Source organism: Gossypium raimondii, chromosome 7 (genome assembly GCF_025698545.1).
Source record: "Gossypium raimondii isolate GPD5lz chromosome 7, ASM2569854v1, whole genome shotgun sequence".
Lineage (NCBI taxonomy): Eukaryota > Viridiplantae > Streptophyta > Magnoliopsida > Malvales > Malvaceae > Gossypium > Gossypium raimondii.
This window is the reverse complement of record NC_068571.1, coordinates 50,648,395-50,666,022: the sequence shown is the minus strand read 5'-3', so window position 1 is coordinate 50,666,022 and position 17,628 is coordinate 50,648,395. Positions and strand designations below refer to the sequence as shown.

Here is a 17,628-nt window from a genome sequence, read left to right as displayed (position 1 = left end):
GGAAACTCTTTTCAAAAGAAGATCCGAGTTTGATGAGGGTTGATCCCTATCAAAGAGTTGGGAGAGTAGTCTCCTAGGGGAGTTAGGCCTTTGTGGGTTGAGTTGAGGTGTTCACTAATTGCCGTTTCCTGGTTTAGACTTTTCTATTTTTTATTAATTAAATATTAAAATAAATAATATTATACATTTATTCTTTTTGGTACAAATTACTAATAGAGAAGGAAAATGAAAATCATAAAAGGAGATTAAGCTTGTCAACTATATTTATTAAATAAGTCACCATCATTCTTATTGACAAGGATCATATTATTTCGTGACTTGTAATAGTATAACTGTATAAATATCTTAGTTACTCGCAATTGGCATCTACGATCCCCAAGTTTCCGATGCTGCCACATGAAAAAGAAACCCATTAAAATGTTATAAGTTAATCAAACAAATTGCTATGGCTAAAAAGAATGGTTTAGACCATTCAGATTGAGAATATATGGGTATTAAACCATTCACTGACCTGCTCGAGAAAGAGTCCAACCATCATCAGCGCCAACATGCCATGCGAAGTAACCAAGCAACCCTTTTTGTTTACAATAAGAAACCTTGGCTGTAATGCTTTCTGTATCATCAAAACCAATCCAGGTCGTCCCAGCGTAGCAATAATTCGAAACCACCGTCGCATTGTATACCTCAGTGGCGCTGTTGGCCGAAATAAAATCCTTGATCTGACCGTAACCCAAGTCTCCATTTGGCGTTATAGCCGGTCCACTAGTCGGTGCAAAAAACCCATGGTTATTTGCATCCACAAGCTGCCATGCATAGCCGTAAAAAGGGAAGCCGAGAACTAATTTATTCGATGGAATACCTGATTGTATCCATGAAGTGATCCCATAATCACCACTAACTTGAGTTCCGGGATTGTATAACGCTGCTGGAGGTCCGGTTACAGTTGACCATCCAGGGCCGTAAAAATCATAAGCCATTACGTTGATCCAGTCCAGGCTATTCTGTATTGCCTGGATTGGATAATCCAGAGTATAATAATCCGAGTTGCGGAAAAATGCTGCCGACAAAAGTAATCTTGAGTTGCCAGTATTGGCGGCTTCATTAACCAAAGCAACTCTCCATTCGTTTAGAAGTAAACCCAAGTTGTTCATTTCAGTAGGTGTTGATGGGTACTCCCAATCAAGGTCAAGGCCATGGAAGCCGTAAGATCTAGCTATATTTATGGAGGAATCGATGAATGATTTCCGGGTATTAGCTTGGCTAGCCATGGAAGCGAAATCTGATGCCGATGAACTTCCCCCACCGATTGAAAGGAGTGTTTTAATGTAAGGATTTTTCAGTTGGACAGTCTCAGTGAAGGTGGAGAATCGGGCCTGGTTTGCCGAGGAAACCGTGACTTGGTTGGTTTGAGAATCAAGATCAGCAAATGCGCAGAAAAGGTGAGTGAAAAGCGTGGAGTCTATATCGGAAACGGGAAATTCACTGCCTGCCGACCAATAAGCAGCCCTAACAACATCCTGACCGGCGGAGAAGTGAAGCTGAAAAACAAGAAAATGGAAACTGAAAAACAAAAAGCTAAGGAGTTTTGCAGCCATTGTTGAGTTCCAAATGGAGCTTTGAATGGTATAATAAATAGCTTGGAGCGCCACCTATATATAGATAGAGCCATAGAGGGCGATGGTTGAGTGAATTTATTATGATTAAACAAATGCCAAACCTGGAAATCTTCTTGGATTACTTCAATGCCTAGACTTACATGGTTGCGTCTTATTGCGATAACTTGTGAAGGTCAATATGGTTTATTTGGCTATATCTGTTACCGTCACTTAACTGGATATTCTGGGTGTAAAAACACTAATTCATAGAGGAATTTATATTTTATATTCTAAGTAAATCTATAATGACGTCTGATTCAAAATATTTGAGTTTAATTGAAAAATAGTTATTCTACTTTAATTTATCAAAATTTAGTTAATGTGTTTATTGAAAATTGAAAAATTAATTTAGGTAATAATGTTAAAAATTCAGCAATTCAATAATTTTATGCAATATATTAATAAAATTTTGTAATTTAAATATACGTATCTATTAGTTATTGGACTAATTTCTCAATTTTTATGGGGCCTAAGCTAGCATGTGAGAAAAGTGTTAGAAATATTATCCTTGAAATGGATTACATAGAGACAGTTAATTTCTTGAATGGTTAAACTCTAGATCAAAGTTTGCTGAGGAAAAGAGTGAATGAATATTTGCGGCCGATGAAGGACTTTTGGGTGAATTATGTCTTGAGGTAGAAGAACTGAATAGCGGATGGTATGACAAATTTGTTTATGAGAATGGATGTTGTATGGAGGGTTTTTTAAGAACTTTGCTGGACAATGCATGACATTGTGATGGCTAATTTTCTACCTCATTACTTATATTGAGCTCTTTCCTTTTGATTATAAAAATATGGAACTAACTTCTCAATTTTTATAAAATAATAGAATACAATTTATAATTAGATAAAATATTTAAATTATATTTATGTAACTTGATTTTAAATTATATTTCATAATTTAATTTATTAAAAAATTAAAATCTATACTATATATATAAAAGAAATGTTATTAAGTACTTAAAAAATGTCTCTTAATTAGGGGTGAGTATTCGATCGAGCCGAGTCAAAAATTTTCGAGTTAGTCGAGTTGACAAATCCTATTTTAGCAACCGAACTCAATTTACTTTTTTTTCAAATCGAAACGAGTCAAAAAATTTTGAGTCAAATCGAGTCAAGTTAACGAATCCTATTATTTATACTTAATGTTACGTTTAGATGGACCGATTATTTAACTAGTAGACGAAGTACAAGATTATTTAACTACATGAACAATATAATGATTTTGCCTTTTAACTTAATGGGTAAACATTTATCAAAACGACGTAGTTTTGCCTTTTAACTTAATTATTATTTTGAATTTTAACTTTTAAAAAAGTAAACATTTATCAAAACGACACAGTTATATCTTTTCTTATTTGGATTTTCGGATAACTCAAATTGTGAAATTCATATTCGAGTTAAACCGAAAAACTTAATTTTTTATTCGAGTTTATCCGAATAACTTGATTAACTCAAATAACTCGAGCTATTTAATTCAAAATTTGAATTTTTTATCGTATTTTTCAAATCGAATCAGATTTTGCTCACCCCTACTCTTAATAACATGTCCCACACCTCTCCTTTATGTTTTTTAACAATTATAAAATAATGGTTCATCTCTCAATTTTATATTTTAATTTTACTATAATTCGGTGATTTACTTTTATAATATTATTATTAATCCAAAAGTTAACATTTTAATTATTTTAATTAAAATAGTTAACATAAATTTATCTTAAAAACATTTTTCTAGTACAATATATACATAGCATTTTGACATGATAAGTTAAAATAAGTATTTTTTTAAGAAAAAATTGTCTCAACATTTTAACCGTATAATTAAAGGGTGTTTATTATTCCGACTAACTAATGATATTATACACAAGAACCAAACTATATCAACTTAAACTATAGATACTAAATCCTAAATTTAAATATAGTAAAAAGACCATATCCATAATTTAACCTAAAACAATATATACCTAATATCATCATTTAAAAATTGATATTTTTAAATTAAATTAAATTTATTTATCAAATGTTGACTTTTACATAATATTAACCTTACAAAATTACAACTATTAAGTTAATTGGTCAAAGTAAGGATTGGATTTCATTTTAAAGGACTGTATTCCATATCAATGTGTCACTTTTAGGAATAAAAGAAAAATCAAATCCTACACAATAATCCATATCTATAGTCCCAAAAGTCAAATCGGTTTAAAATTAGAAGTAAATACTATTTTATGAATTTACTATGTATATGTATTGAAGCAGAACTTCAGACACTTATCTGATATCTATAATCCTATTTGGATTTTAATTAAATAATAATATTTCAAGAAATTACTCAAGTATACAAGTAATTGTTAACCAATTAATATTTTCAACTGGGCAAACTACCAAAATAATCACTTTTATTTGAAATATTATGTTTTAGTCACTGAGTCATTAATTGTCGTAAATGTAACGGTAAGTTGACGTGGCACGTTAAATCATCATTTCAAATAAAAATTTTAGGTTAGCTTATACAATTTGTCGCCATATTTTTCGTTTTGAAATTTTTTTTCCCTTTTATGTTCTTTTAACTTTATCTCTTTTTTTTTGGTTCTCTTCTACTTCTCCCTCTATTTTTCTTCATTCTTCATCTCTTTTAACTTAACGTAAAAGAAAAAAATTAAATTGTTCAAAACGAAAAAAAATATAGGGATCAATTGTATAATTTAACCTAAAATTTTTGTTTGAAATGATGATTTAACGTACCACATCAGCTTACTGTTACACTACTAACAACAATTAACACTTAGTGGCTAAAATGTTATAACACAATAATATAAGTGACTAAAATATAATTTGAATTTTGAAGAAAATAAAAGTGACTATTTTGATAATTCACCCAAATGAATTCCTTTAAAATAAGTAACTAATAACGTGAATAAGACGTCAAAAAGGCTTCCTAACTTGATCATTGACTTTTCCAAGCAAATTTCATCAGTTGACTTTTAATAGGGCTTTGTCAGGCCCATTTAGAGATAGCAATGTAATGGAAACAAGACTCAAACTCGACTCAGATCTAAAATTTAATAGGTTTTTATTCAGCTCTAAACTTGATATATATTATCAAAATTCACCACAATTTTAGTCTCAATTCAATCCACTACTTAGAAAGACAATACCCAGAATGATTTAATGATATTCACTAATGGTACCATTGACTCAGATGTGGGAGTGTGGTGTATCTTACACAAATTTTATCTTCTCCCTTGTTTTCGGATTCAATAAATAATAAATAAGTGTCACTTTGGTAAGAAAGTAAGATAGGATTTTCAAAAACGCAAAGTTTAGTTTAAAAAAAAACATTTCTATACTTCTATATTTATCGAATCAAATTTAATTGAAGTTTTAATAATACTTGATAGTTTCACTACAAGAAAAATGATATTTTATTGAATAATGTATTGTTGTTGTTAAAATTTTATTGTAACAATAAAAAGTTGTTGCGAGGTTGTTACGTTTACCTCCGTTGTCTAAAGTATGCACAATACCTTTACAAATTAAAAATCATTTTAATTATATATATTGTAACAATTTTTTTTCAAATATAATGCATTTTTAACAATGATGTGTGAAAATATTTTAGTTATAATAAAATTGGTTATGAAATTTATAACTCAACAACTTCAGTTACAAAAATTATTATGTAACAAAAATATATTGGTAAATTTAGATGTTAAATCTTTTTAAGTAATAATAATATAATAATGGTTGATTGGTTATGTATTAGATTAAGCAACAATGAAATGTCAGATGGTTTTAGATATGGATGTTTCGGTTTTTGTGCATGTTTATAACACCTAGCTAATAATTTCTCGTCCACCTCATCTTTGGAGAAAGGACCGAGTTCAACTTCAGCTAGAAAATGGTAAGTTTCGCCGACCTCAATGCATGCTTTAGTAATTTTTTTCTATTATCTCTTTTCTTAGTGGTAGATGTTTAGCATGAAAAGTTGAGGATTGCTTGGATTAAACAGGTTGTTGTGTAGATCTCAATGTAATTGTTGGGAAAAATGGTGGTCCATTATCTAAAGTTGAGTAAAAAGAGAAGATCTGGCTGCAGGGACTCTTTCTCTCTAATGATGAACATTTTTGTCTATGCAGGTCTTGGCCTTGAGTTGAATAACATTTGTGGAAATGATTGGGTGTTCAGCGATGGTGATCCAGGTAACTTGTCAGGGTTTGGCTCCTTCCAATGCCTAAAAACTGGTAGTAGCGTGAAAATGGTGACCATATGTAGAAGGGTGAGAACTAATATATAAATGTCCTTGTGCAAAATATAATATGTAGAAGGGTTTGGCTGGTGTTTTAGCATGGAAAGATCCATGTCTGGGTTCCTGCCCTTAAGATTGCAGAGATCCTGTAACATAACACGCCTTCTCTAGCTTGTATTAATTGGTAATCAAAATAACACTCCTTATATTGATAAGGATAATGAATCTGTATCCCTAATATCATCGCATTCCAGGCGTTACAGACGACGCAGTTGTAACTCAAATCCTGAAGGAAGTTCAGTGGAGAAGTCTAAGAATCCAGCATCCTTAAATATCGGTTGTCCTCCTAGTTCAGTCGAAATCCCTACAACAAATATTCCTACCATTGTAAGTGCATCTAAAGATAGGTATTTCCCCTCTCAGCCTGGGCCTGTTGAAGTTGGTATGACCGAAGAGCTTTATAAAAATTCTTAAATAGAATGCTGGTGTTGATGATCAAAAGGATGATATTTTTGTTGTTTAATTTTATAATTGAACGAGGGCTTATAGGGAAGAAAGTTGAATTCTGTTGTTAATGTGCATTAAACCAAAGTTTATGTTGTGGAACGTGATAGCACAGCAAGCTACTCAATATAGTTCCTTCATTCTCTACCAACCGGCTAGTCACCAAAGGATCAATAATCCAAAAGTTCTGATTCCAAACAACCTCCTATTTTCCCAGAAAAGATCAACCATTCTCGCAAGCTAGCCACCCATTCTTCCGAAAGGTTCTCGTCCATTTGTCCTTCACGACATTCACCCTTCTGTTGAGAATGTGATTCTTTCTCATCCACTTGTCCTTCACGAATTCACCCTTTTGAGAATGTGATTCTTTAAGCTATCAATTTTGTACCACAACTCAAAAGAAATGATAGAATGTGTCCCATTACAGACATCCTTCTCATGCATCCCACAATGATAGTTTGATAGCAAGATCATCACATTATCACTACCAAACATGGGACCTCTCTTATAAATACTTCAGAGCTCGATAAAGAAGGGATTGACCCTCCAATATTCTAGTCTTCATACTGTTCCCTTACATCCTCAACCTCCTTGTTTACTTATCACCTTCAGCTCTCCACCTTATAATATGAACCGACTTTCCATAATAGCACCATATTCTCGTTCATGTCTCCTCCCTTACGAATACCATATCAACAAATCTTAATCATAGTAATACATAAATATGTGGGACTCTTTTGTGCTTTACTAAACACCTTTTAAACAGTTGCCTTCTTTAGTTGCAGATCGTAACGATTTTTTAGAACTAATCTTTGCGACTTTAGTGCACCAAATCCCAAGCATTCTATGGGCCATTTTGACTCGCTCTCTTCCTTTGGACTGAAGCATATCAGCTAGATTTGGCCATATGTGTTGTTGATGTGTTTCTTTTTCTTTGGTTAATTGTGAAAATAATAAATAAAAACTCATTAAAGATTACAACTGTTTTTAGTTAAAGAATAAAAATATTGATTTGTGGCTCTGGTGAATGATTTCAGGGCCTTTAAAATCATTGAGAAACATTGATTTTAGTTAAAGAAAAAAAAATGCTTGTGGTCTGTGGGTATTGGGTAATCAAAACTTGGCCAAATTAGCACTCAACTCCTTCTTTTCTTCAAGGTTTTGCAGTGTTAAAATATGGAAATGGGAACCCAAATTTATGTTCTTGCATTGAATGTTTGATCAGATTCAACTTTTGTTCATTTGTTAGATACATCTCTCCACACCTTTTATTTCCAATATTATATAGGAATGTGAAGAAAACCTTGTTTAAATGTAAATTAAGAAAACTTCTCTTTGTATTGCATACATAATTTCAATTCTCATAAGGTGTCAAATATTTGTAGCTCTTATTTCCAATTTATAAATTTGCTTTAAAATGTGAATTTATTTATTATCAAATTTCGAATATGAATTAATTAAATTTTCTGTTGAATTTCCACATTGAGATACTATAAAATAGTTTTTGAAATAAAAATCTAGATATTCAATATCTTAATATTTCCAAAAGTATAGTGGATTAGAATAATGAAAATCCAAGGGTTAATATCCATTTCCATTACAAATAATCTAATATTATTCGAATCTATAATATCATTTTTATTCCATTTTCTCACTACTCATACCTCAAATCTTTAGACTGAATGAAAACACAAACTCAAATTATTCTTGTTGTTATAATAACAACAATTCTAACTAATTAACGCTCAATCAATATTGAACCCATAATATTTAAATTTACAAAGAATAGGTCAAACATCCATATTTAATTAAAATGAAATATCTATAAATATCCAAATTTATGATCCCTAAAAATTAAGTAGAAATCTTAACTTGCTTTTTAGTTAGACCTGTTCAAAAATGAGAGAATTTAAATAAAATATAAACTCGAAAAATAGGCTTATAACTCTTTTAATGACAATTTGGTTTAACTTTCAAAGTTAAAAACTAGTGTATCTTGATTAATAGCAAACGTGGAAATCCAAGCTTCTTTCTCTTCTTCTAACTACAGTTTAGGAAGAAAAATTTGTAAGAATGATGTTCATTCATCTCTCTCTATATACTAGTAATTAGTTAAGAGGATTCTTGTTTAACATTTTTCTAGAATATTAAGTGTTTCTTCTGTCTTTTAAAAACATAGTAAGTTCTTCTCCACTATTTGCTATATCACCATTCCCTTCTAACTTAATGTCATTGTAACTAAAAGTTAATTTTTTCACTCCCATTAATTATCAACTTTGTAACTCCATTCTTGAGACACTATAAATAGGAGCGCTTCACAATTTGTGACGTGGCTTTTGATACTATGGCATTTTAACTCTCAAAGCTGTCAATAAAATTCTCTCAACTTGTCACATTTCTTTTTATCCACCTTATCGATCACCTTCTGTCACTACACTCAATGTTACCAAATCTACTCTAATTTTACTCTCTACCTTAATGCACTTCGTTCACTTCTTTACAATACCTACATTGATATTACTAGATCTACTCTAATCCTTCTTTTTCACCTTCTTTCGATACATCCATTACAAAACCTAAGCACCACGCTGAATTCATCCCTTCATATAAAAAATAACCCCAAACTTTCTCAGGTATGAGTCATAACTTTTTAATAATTTTTTAATACTTTTATATTTTTTACTATTTTTTAATTTATATTTTTTACAATTAATTTAATAATCTTGTAAAATTAGGGAAAAGACCGAAAGTATTAAATTTTTAAGTATAACCTCTGGTGTAGCAAATTTAAACCTAAAAAACTTAGGACAAATTACTAAAATAGTTACTTTTGTTTGTCTTAGATTACATTTTAGTCACTTATGTTTGAAATATTACATTTTAGTCATTTATGTTCTCGTGTTGTAACATTTTATCCACTAAGCTGTTAATTTCCATTAACGATGTAACAGTAAGCTGACGTGGCACGTTAAATCATCATTTCAAACGCAAATTTTAGGTTAAATTATACAATTGATCCCTATATTTTTTTCGTTTTGAGCAATTTAATTTTTTCCTTTTATTTTTTAACTTTCTTTTTTTTGTTTATTTTCCGTTCTCTTCTGCTTCTCCTTTTGTTTTCCTCCCTTCTCTATTTCTCTTAATGTAGTTTTTATATGTTTTCCATTTGTTAAAACCAGTCCCTATACTTTTATTTTTGAATAATTTAATTTTTTTTCTTTTTATTTATATGATATCTATATAAACACTTGATGACAGTGAGTTTTAACATTATTTTCTTCTTCATTGTTGTTTTTCCATCAATACTAATGTACACACTCACCATAAGACTACTACGAAAGCACCTATTATAGCCTTTTGCCAACTTCAAAATTAAAGCAAACTGACTAAGAGAAATCATTCTACATAAACTAAAAAAAGAAAACATAAAAAGCAAACCATACGATAATAACGAAACTAACAGAAATAGTAGTGGAAAAGGGAAAAAGGATGGATCGGAGAAATATGAATGACTCAATTAAACCCCTCATCAAAATTAGCGACCACTATCAAGACACTCCCTAACGAAATGCATAGAGCCTCCACATTTGTAACAAGCACCGCTATCGCCACTGCCACCATATTTGCCTCCACCACCACCGCCATCGCCACCTTGTCTACAATCCCGTGCTAAATGGCCCACCTCACCACACTTATAACATCCATCGCCACCTCCACCATAACCACCTCTCCTTCCCCTTCCACCATAACCACCGCCATAACCTCCACCACCACCAAGGTCACTGGGCTCGGATCTAGAGGAGCCACGAACAAGGTTTTCGTTGGGGCCAGTAACCTCAACAGCTTTGGGGCGACCTTCAGAAGACTCGACCTCTTCACCATCAACAACGAAAACCCTCAGAACGGGTGTTTTAACAAATGGAAAGCATAGAAAAATTACGTTAAATGAAATGGATAAGGGAGAAAAACAGAGGGAGAAGTAGAAGAGAATGGAAAAAAAAAGTTAAAAGAACATAAAAGAAAAGAATTAAATTGTTCAAAACGAAAAAAATATAGGGGTCAATTGTATAATTTAACCTAAAATTTTCGTTTGAAATGATGATTTAACGTGCCACGTCAGCTTACCGTTACACCTTAACAACAATTAATAGTTCAGTGACTAGAATGTTATAACACGATAACGTTAGTAACTAAAATGTAACATGAGTAAAATAAAAATGACTATTTTGATAGTTTACCCGTAAAATTATGCTAAAATGGTTTAAGTTGCAAGTAGGCAGAAAGGCATAGACATATGTTACAAAAACATGGGTTGAAACCTGAAGTCATATCTAACCAATGGAAACAGGGGAATATCTGCTTCTGACAATATTTCTGATGTCTTCTCTCATCCTCCCTCCTCTGCAACCAGACCTTTGACCAAATCTCAACCCTCCATCTCTACACAACTTCCTTTTTTTCTCTTCAATTTACTGATTTATTAAATATTATTAATCATGTTTAAATATATTATTTTTCGAAACTATCAAATTTAATTTTAGTACTTTATAGGGGTAAAATTATATATTTTAAAGGCACTAGATTTTAGGAACGACCCATTGTTTTGGAAGAAGGGAACATTCAGCCTAGAGATTTAAATGTCAAAAGCACCCTTCATTTTGAGCTTCTATAAAGTTATATCCAAACCCTTTAGTTGTCCAATTTTATCAAAAAATTATTTTATCCTTTTATTTTTTTAATTTACATTATCTTTAAAATAGTTGAAAAATTAATACATATTAGCTTTGTTAACATGGTATACACATAGATTGTCACATCAATGCCACATCATCAATTAATCAATTTTTAATTTAAAATTCAAAAATATATAAAAATATTTAAAATATTTTTATTTCAAAAACTTGATAAATTACTAGCGGACATACATGTGAATCATCATGTTAACAAAGTTAACGAACGTTAACTTTTTATTTATTCATTTTGAGGTGATTTAAAAATAATACAACTTCAATGGTTAAAAGAGGTGAAACTTAATAGATGATTAAAATAACTTTTTTACAAAATTAGAGAGTCAAATAAGTCATTATGCTCTAATTTTCTTCGTTACTTCAATTTTTTACTATTATAATCAATATCTGTTTTATAACAAAATTTAATTACTATTATAATCAAATATCTATTTTATAACAAAATTTAATACCCAGAACTCCATGATGTAGGATTAAAATGATTTAGCTTTTTTTAAATTCTTTATTATTAAATATTAATCAGAGTGATTAATATAATTTTAAAATAATTAATATGTAATTTACAAAAGTATTCTTATCAGATATATTATTTTAGAATAAGAATACATGTCTTGTATTTAAAATAAATAAATAAAACTTAAATTAACGAAACACATATTATTGTTGGAATCTGTGAATTTTATTTTCCACGTAAACAATAATAGTATTTATCACAAATTTATTGAAATATGAATTATTTCATACAGATGATATTTTATTTTTTAAAACTTTACAAATAAAATTAAGAAAGTGTGATCTAGTTTGATATTTAAATAAATGAAACACGTGGTAATTATTTAAGGTGGCTTATGAGATTAAAAACCTTCACTACTAATACAATAAAGAATATAAAGTTTAAACACGGAGATTGGATCATCAATTTTTGTCGATAGATAGGGAGATGCTCAATACAATAATTTATTATTGGTGCAGAAAAAACAAGGAAACGAAATGTTAATACAAATAAACAGCTTGGAGGCTATTGAAGCTATCCAAATTTCGGAATCAGCACCCTCAAAATCAACGGTAATTAGGCGCGGGAACTTGAATACATTCTCAAAGAAAAAAACAGAAAAACAGATTGAATAACGGAAGGAGGGTTGCGAGTATCTTTTCTTTTCTCTCACCAAAATAAAAATAAAAATAAAATTCAAAATAATTTCCTAAAAATATAATATTTAAAATAATATAAAATATAAATTTGGAGCATAGATTAGATGTAATCTGAATAAAAAAATAAATTTAAAAATGGTAATCTTTAGTTAAAAAAATCAAAATCAATTTAGAAAAAAAGGAAAATTAGGCGGGATTCAAGTAAAACAAAATTTCGGTCCGATATATTTGGATAACAAAAAAAGTATACTTGAATTTATTTGGAGATTTAGCAGATAATTAGTTTCAGCGTAAAAAGGGTAAATCGGACATTTCGTCGAACACAAAACTAGGTGGTGTCAATCACAAAACAGAAGAAAAATAGAAGGCAGATAGACGATGATGAAAACAGCCATTGATTCTAAGCTCCTTGAAAGCAATTAAAAAATAAATAAAAAGGGGTTGTTGTTAATTGTTATAGCTATTAGCTATCAATATTTTCTAGGCCTTCGTTCTTGTTCAAGAACACAGTTGCAGCGCTCACCCATTTAGATCGGATCCACAAAAACCCAAAAAACCCTTCTTTCTTTTTTTTTCCCTCCTTGGCCTTATGTTGATTGCATGTATTATGCAGTTTCATATCTGAAAAGAGAAAAAGGGGAAAAAAGAAGTTGGGAATTTTTGGGTTGTGAAATGGGGAATGTGACGTCGAATGTGGCCGCAAGGTTTGCATTTTTCCCACCAGACCCACCAACGTACGATGTACATAAGGATGAAAGTGGGAAGCTTGTTTTGCAAGGGGTGACAGCCGACAAGAACATAGATGTTCATATGCTTGATACCAAAGGCGGGAATAAAATCATAGCCACCTTTTGGAGACACCCTGTTGCTCGTTTAACCCTCTTGTATTCCCATGGCAATGCTGCTGATTTAGGCCAGATGCATGAACTCTTCAATGAACTCAGAGCCCACCTTCGTGTCAACATTATGAGGTATCCCTTCTCCTTCCTTTTTATTATGTTGACAGGCTTCACTTTTTTTCAAGGTTTAATGTTTCTTTTTTGTGTTCTGTCTGTATTATTTGTCAGAAAACTTGAGGGAGAACATGATGTGTTTGTCATATGGAACTCCTGTTTTATTTTTATTTTTTCAATTTGTTTTCCTTTTTGCCTTGATATGTGAAATTGGTTTTTTTCCCAGGGCATGATCATTCAGTGATGTGATTATATTAGCCTTTTGTTCTTTATTTTGCAGTTATGATTATTCAGGGTATGGAGCATCTACGGGCAAGGTAAAGGAATCCTTCATATTGTTGTCTTTATTTTGAGGGTCAACCACACTGTTAATTGCTTGAAAATGTGTTTTATGAAAAAAGGTTTTTTTATTATTTTAAAAATGACCCATAACATGATAAATTTGCTAATCTTCTGCAATTCCAATTGCAATAGCCAACTGAATTCAACACATATTATGACATAGAGGCAGTGTACAATTGTTTAAAGAAAGAATATGGAGTTAAGCAGGAAGATTTGATAGTGTATGGTCAATCTGTTGGAAGTGGACCAACTCTACACTTAGCTTCTCGTGTTAAGAAACTAGGCGGAGTTGTTCTTCACAGTGCCATCCTTTCCGGCATTCGGGTCTTGTATCCCGTCAAGATGACTTTCTGGTTCGATATCTTCAAAGTAAGCTTCATCTATGAACTCGTCTATTCGGTTTTCAAGCTTAATAAATTATTCCCTTTCGTATTAATCGAAAAGCTCTTTGGAACTATGCTTGCAGAACATTGACAAAATACGGCGCGTCCAATGTCCGGTTCTAGTTATTCATGTAAGTATACTCATCTCTTATGTCCCCTATCTTCGTCCAAATGTAATAATGGTTCATTCATTTTGTTTGATAAACCCTTTGCAGGGAACAGATGATGAGATTGTTGATTGGTCTCATGGGAAGAGATTATGGGAACTTTCAAAGGAAAAATATGATCCATTATGGGTGAAAGGTGGCGGCCATTGCAACCTCGAAACTTTCCCAGAGTACATTAAGCATCTACGCAAATTCATAAGCACGATAGAGAAGATTTCGATTTCGAAACCGGCTAAACAGCTTACTTCTACCCCAAGTATTACAGAACATAAACACTGTAAATGCTTGAGATTGAAGGCAAAGAAGGAAAAGGAAGAATCATGAGTTGGGACAGATAGTTGCATTGTCTCCAAGTATGTTTGATGTACTTGGCTGGCATCACCCAGTGAGTGGCAGCCGGTGGTTGATGATCTGTTTCTCCCATCCCAGGTTTGTAATGACAGATATGTAGTCTCTGTTTGATCCGGATCCGGCTTTTGAACGATTGAATCGATAAGGGGTTCTTCGAATTCATTCATATGTATGCTTCTTGATCAAGAACTTCATGTATGATATTACAAAGTTGGTCCATGTAAAAACTCTCAAACATTCAGAAAAAAGGGAAAATATATGCATTACTTTCGTTCACAAACTCCATTGAAAAGGACCCAAAGTTGCACTGGTTAACCCAACCCATTACAATGGCTAAAGATTTCAAACTTCACTTTTGTTTGTTTTATTTTTGGCTAAACAATGGTGAAGATACCATGGCTGGAATTCGGCTAAATTTAATGGCAAATTCGATACATGTCGCCCACAATCAAATGAGGCCATAATAATCTGCCATTTATAAACTAAAAAGAGATTGGTGGCTGTAAATTAAACAACCTTGAATTTGAAGGTTTGCCACTACTTGTCACTTTTCTTCATATACTTGGGTCACTTTTGACTAAAAGAACATGTTCATTAAAATATATATATGGGTATGTATTTGGTACGTTAACAATTTTTATTCCTTTAAGTAGTCTTAAAAATTGACATGTGTCTCTTTTTCTTTAAATATTTTATTATGCTCTTATAGACACGTGTCAACCCTCTAATCATACTTGTAAAGTTTAAAAACTCTATTGTCATCGTACTAAATACTTTCTCATTATATATATAGTAGCATTTGATGCACTATCGATACATAAGTTTCACATACCATCAAAGAATAATAACATGACACCTCATTATTAAATAAAGCAAAAAAGTAGAGAGCATATACATAAATATTAATTACTTTATTTGAACATAATTAAACATTATATGCACCAACGATAAGTCAAATATTTTTTCTGTATTAAATTATATATCACACTTGTCCTTGGTGAAAGGAAAAATTATATAAAAAATATAAAATCAGTATCAACACTAAAAATTCAATCTATACCCAAATTTTTAACTCTTTCAATTTTATTTGGCTAAAATTTGAGATTTGTTTTAAGGTTGTAATTCAAGTTCTTTAAATTATAAAAAAATATTAAAATTATTGAGATATATAAATATCGTTATAATAAAAATTATGATTTTTCAAAAAAAATTAGCGTTTTAGTCTTTTTCTAATGACATAAACTAAATAAAACCTACTAATTTGTCCATGCAATATGCATAAGTTGTAGATTTAATCCTTATACTTTAATTTTAACAATTTCAGTTCATGTGCTTTTCAATTTTAAAATTCCAATTCGAACTCAAATAGTAGAAATTAAATCATTTTGGTTAAATTCGCTATTAATCGTGTATCATGTGTAAAGTTATAAATTTAGTCTATATTCTTCAATTTAATCATTCTTAATCCTTGTACTTTTCAAATTTTGAAATTTCGATCTTAACGCAAACAACAAACATTCAATCCATCGCAAGCTAACAAGGTATTACACACATGATAATATTTACTATATAGGAAAATAACATAACTTAATTTAATGAACTGAAAGGTTGCTATTAAATCGAACTAAAATTTCACAATTCAAAAATATAAAGATTAAAATGATCAAATTAAAACATAGAGACTAAATCAATAAATTATGCATAATACGAGAACTAATAGCATATATGTACATACATGGTTGTAGCCAGATTTGCTATATGTACATCCTAAAGATACATATATGCTAATTAATATTTTAAAGGTATTTTCTATTTTCTTTTGTTATTAACAACTCTATAATTAACACCTTTGTGTTTTGATTTTTTCTAGGGTGTAGGGAACCAAGGCTATATTTAGACTAAGTTGTTTTCCACAACATGCCAAGGATATAATGAAAAATAATTCATTTTATTTTCATAAATGGTGAAAAAGTTAATGAAATTTGTGAGTAAACCTTTGAAAATTTGCTTTTATGGGGGTATCTTAAACTTTATCCTCAGCAGACTATAAGTCAAATGCATGTCTCAAATTATTACAACTACAAGTTGAATGACAAGTAATGAAAATTTTAGTAATTGCTAATGGGGTTTTCGGTTGAGGTTCGAATTTTAGGTCAATGATGTTTGAATTGGATTGAATTTGTTGTTCAGATCAAGAATCGATCAAGGTATTAGTCTAGAGAAAAAATTTGAATCGATTAAATTGAGAACTGGTATAAATCAAATGAACCAAAGTTTTATTATTTTTAAAAAAATTTAATTTTAATGATTTTTTAATCGAACCGACTGCTTGAATGATTTTTTTAAAAAAACGAAGCATCATAATTTTTTATGGAATTAATCTATAAAATGGAACATTTCATTAACCTAATTGGATGGCCTAATTAATTTTTTAAAAAAGAATTGAAGGATTAATGAGAAAAAGGGTCTAATTAAAAATTTTAAAATATTTTGAGAGCAAAGCCCCCTGGCCCTGGCTCATATAAGAAGCAAAATTGTGCATTTAAAAAATATGGTCCATTTTATTAATTAAAGAGTAATTGTGTGTGAACATGTTGCTGTGTTCATATCAGTCATCAAAATATACCACTTATGACTTCAAATGAACAACTCTTTGTCCATTGAGCAATCCTTTTGGAATACTAAAAATGGCATATAGAGAGAGTAGTTCCACTTCCACAAACCTTTGTTTAAACTATAAAAACCCATCACTTGATTCCGCCTAATGCTCACCAAACTTCTCCAATATAATTAACTATAATAACCAGAAACCTTAAAATAAAATAAAATGATGTGTCCTCATTTGTAATTTTCTTAATAAAGCAAAATGGGCATTCAAGTGGTTGATGATTTGTTCATATAATCCCACTTTCTTGTTTTCTGTAATCATTTTCTCCACCATGTTTCACGTTGCTCTTTGCTAACCCTAAAGGATGTCATTTATGGTATGGATTGAAAGTTAAAGAGGTTGGGATATTCCATTAAATTGTTCCCAAGATGCATTAACCTTTTGTTATTGAAAATGCAAAACTATGACCCATGTCACAAAGGCTTGAAGTAGAGGATTTGGAAGCATATGATCC

The 17,628-nt window shown here is 30.8% G+C and overlaps 3 protein-coding genes across 3 annotated transcripts; 1 reads left to right on the top strand and 2 right to left on the bottom strand.

The window, feature by feature from the left end:
* Positions 1 to 226: 226 nt before the first annotated feature.
* LOC105766143 (class V chitinase) lies at positions 227 to 1,609 on the bottom strand. Its single transcript, XM_012585516.2, has 2 exons — positions 512 to 1,609; positions 227 to 389 (listed from the first exon to the last, which is right to left on the bottom strand). The coding sequence occupies exons 1-2, from the start codon at positions 1,593 to 1,595 to the stop codon at positions 367 to 369; spliced, it is 1,107 nt and encodes a 368-aa protein (XP_012440970.1). The 5' UTR covers positions 1,596 to 1,609; the 3' UTR covers positions 227 to 366.
* Positions 1,610 to 9,945: 8,336 nt separating this feature from the next.
* On the bottom strand, positions 9,946 to 10,801 carry LOC105803280 (cold shock domain-containing protein 4-like). The gene is made up of 2 exons (XM_012635366.1): positions 10,747 to 10,801; positions 9,946 to 10,283 (listed from the first exon to the last, which is right to left on the bottom strand). Exons 1-2 carry the CDS (start codon positions 10,799 to 10,801, stop codon positions 9,946 to 9,948), a joined length of 393 nt encoding a protein of 130 aa, XP_012490820.1.
* Positions 10,802 to 12,662: 1,861 nt separating this feature from the next.
* LOC105766208 (uncharacterized) lies at positions 12,663 to 14,786 on the top strand. Its single transcript, XM_012585613.2, has 5 exons — positions 12,663 to 13,281; positions 13,544 to 13,580; positions 13,738 to 13,974; positions 14,072 to 14,119; positions 14,204 to 14,786. Exons 1-5 carry the CDS (start codon positions 12,911 to 12,913, stop codon positions 14,477 to 14,479), a joined length of 969 nt encoding a protein of 322 aa, XP_012441067.1. The 5' UTR covers positions 12,663 to 12,910; the 3' UTR covers positions 14,480 to 14,786.
* The last annotated feature ends 2,842 nt before the right edge of the window (positions 14,787 to 17,628 follow it).

Bases quoted from the DNA above. Each gene is read 5' to 3' on its own strand.
- LOC105766143 (XM_012585516.2), bottom strand. From the start codon at position 1,595: ATGGCTGCAAAACTCCTTAGCTTTTTGTTTTTCAGTTTCCATTTTCTT. The intron at 390-511 runs GTCAGTGAATGG...TTCATGTGGCAG, and splicing joins TTGGACTCTTTCTCGAGCAG to CATCGGAAACTTGGGGATCG.
- LOC105803280 (XM_012635366.1), bottom strand. From the start codon at position 10,801: ATGAGAGAAGACATCAGAAATATTGTCAGAAGCAGATATTCCCCTGTT. The intron at 10,284-10,746 runs GTTAGATATGAC...TTGATGGTGAAG, and splicing joins ATATTCCCCTGTTTCCATTG to AGGTCGAGTCTTCTGAAGGT.
- LOC105766208 (XM_012585613.2), top strand. From the start codon at position 12,911: ATGTATTATGCAGTTTCATATCTGAAAAGAGAAAAAGGGGAAAAAAGA. The intron at 13,581-13,737 runs GTAAAGGAATCC...CAATTGCAATAG, and splicing joins ATGGAGCATCTACGGGCAAG to CCAACTGAATTCAACACATA. The intron at 13,975-14,071 runs GTAAGCTTCATC...CTATGCTTGCAG, and splicing joins TCTGGTTCGATATCTTCAAA to AACATTGACAAAATACGGCG.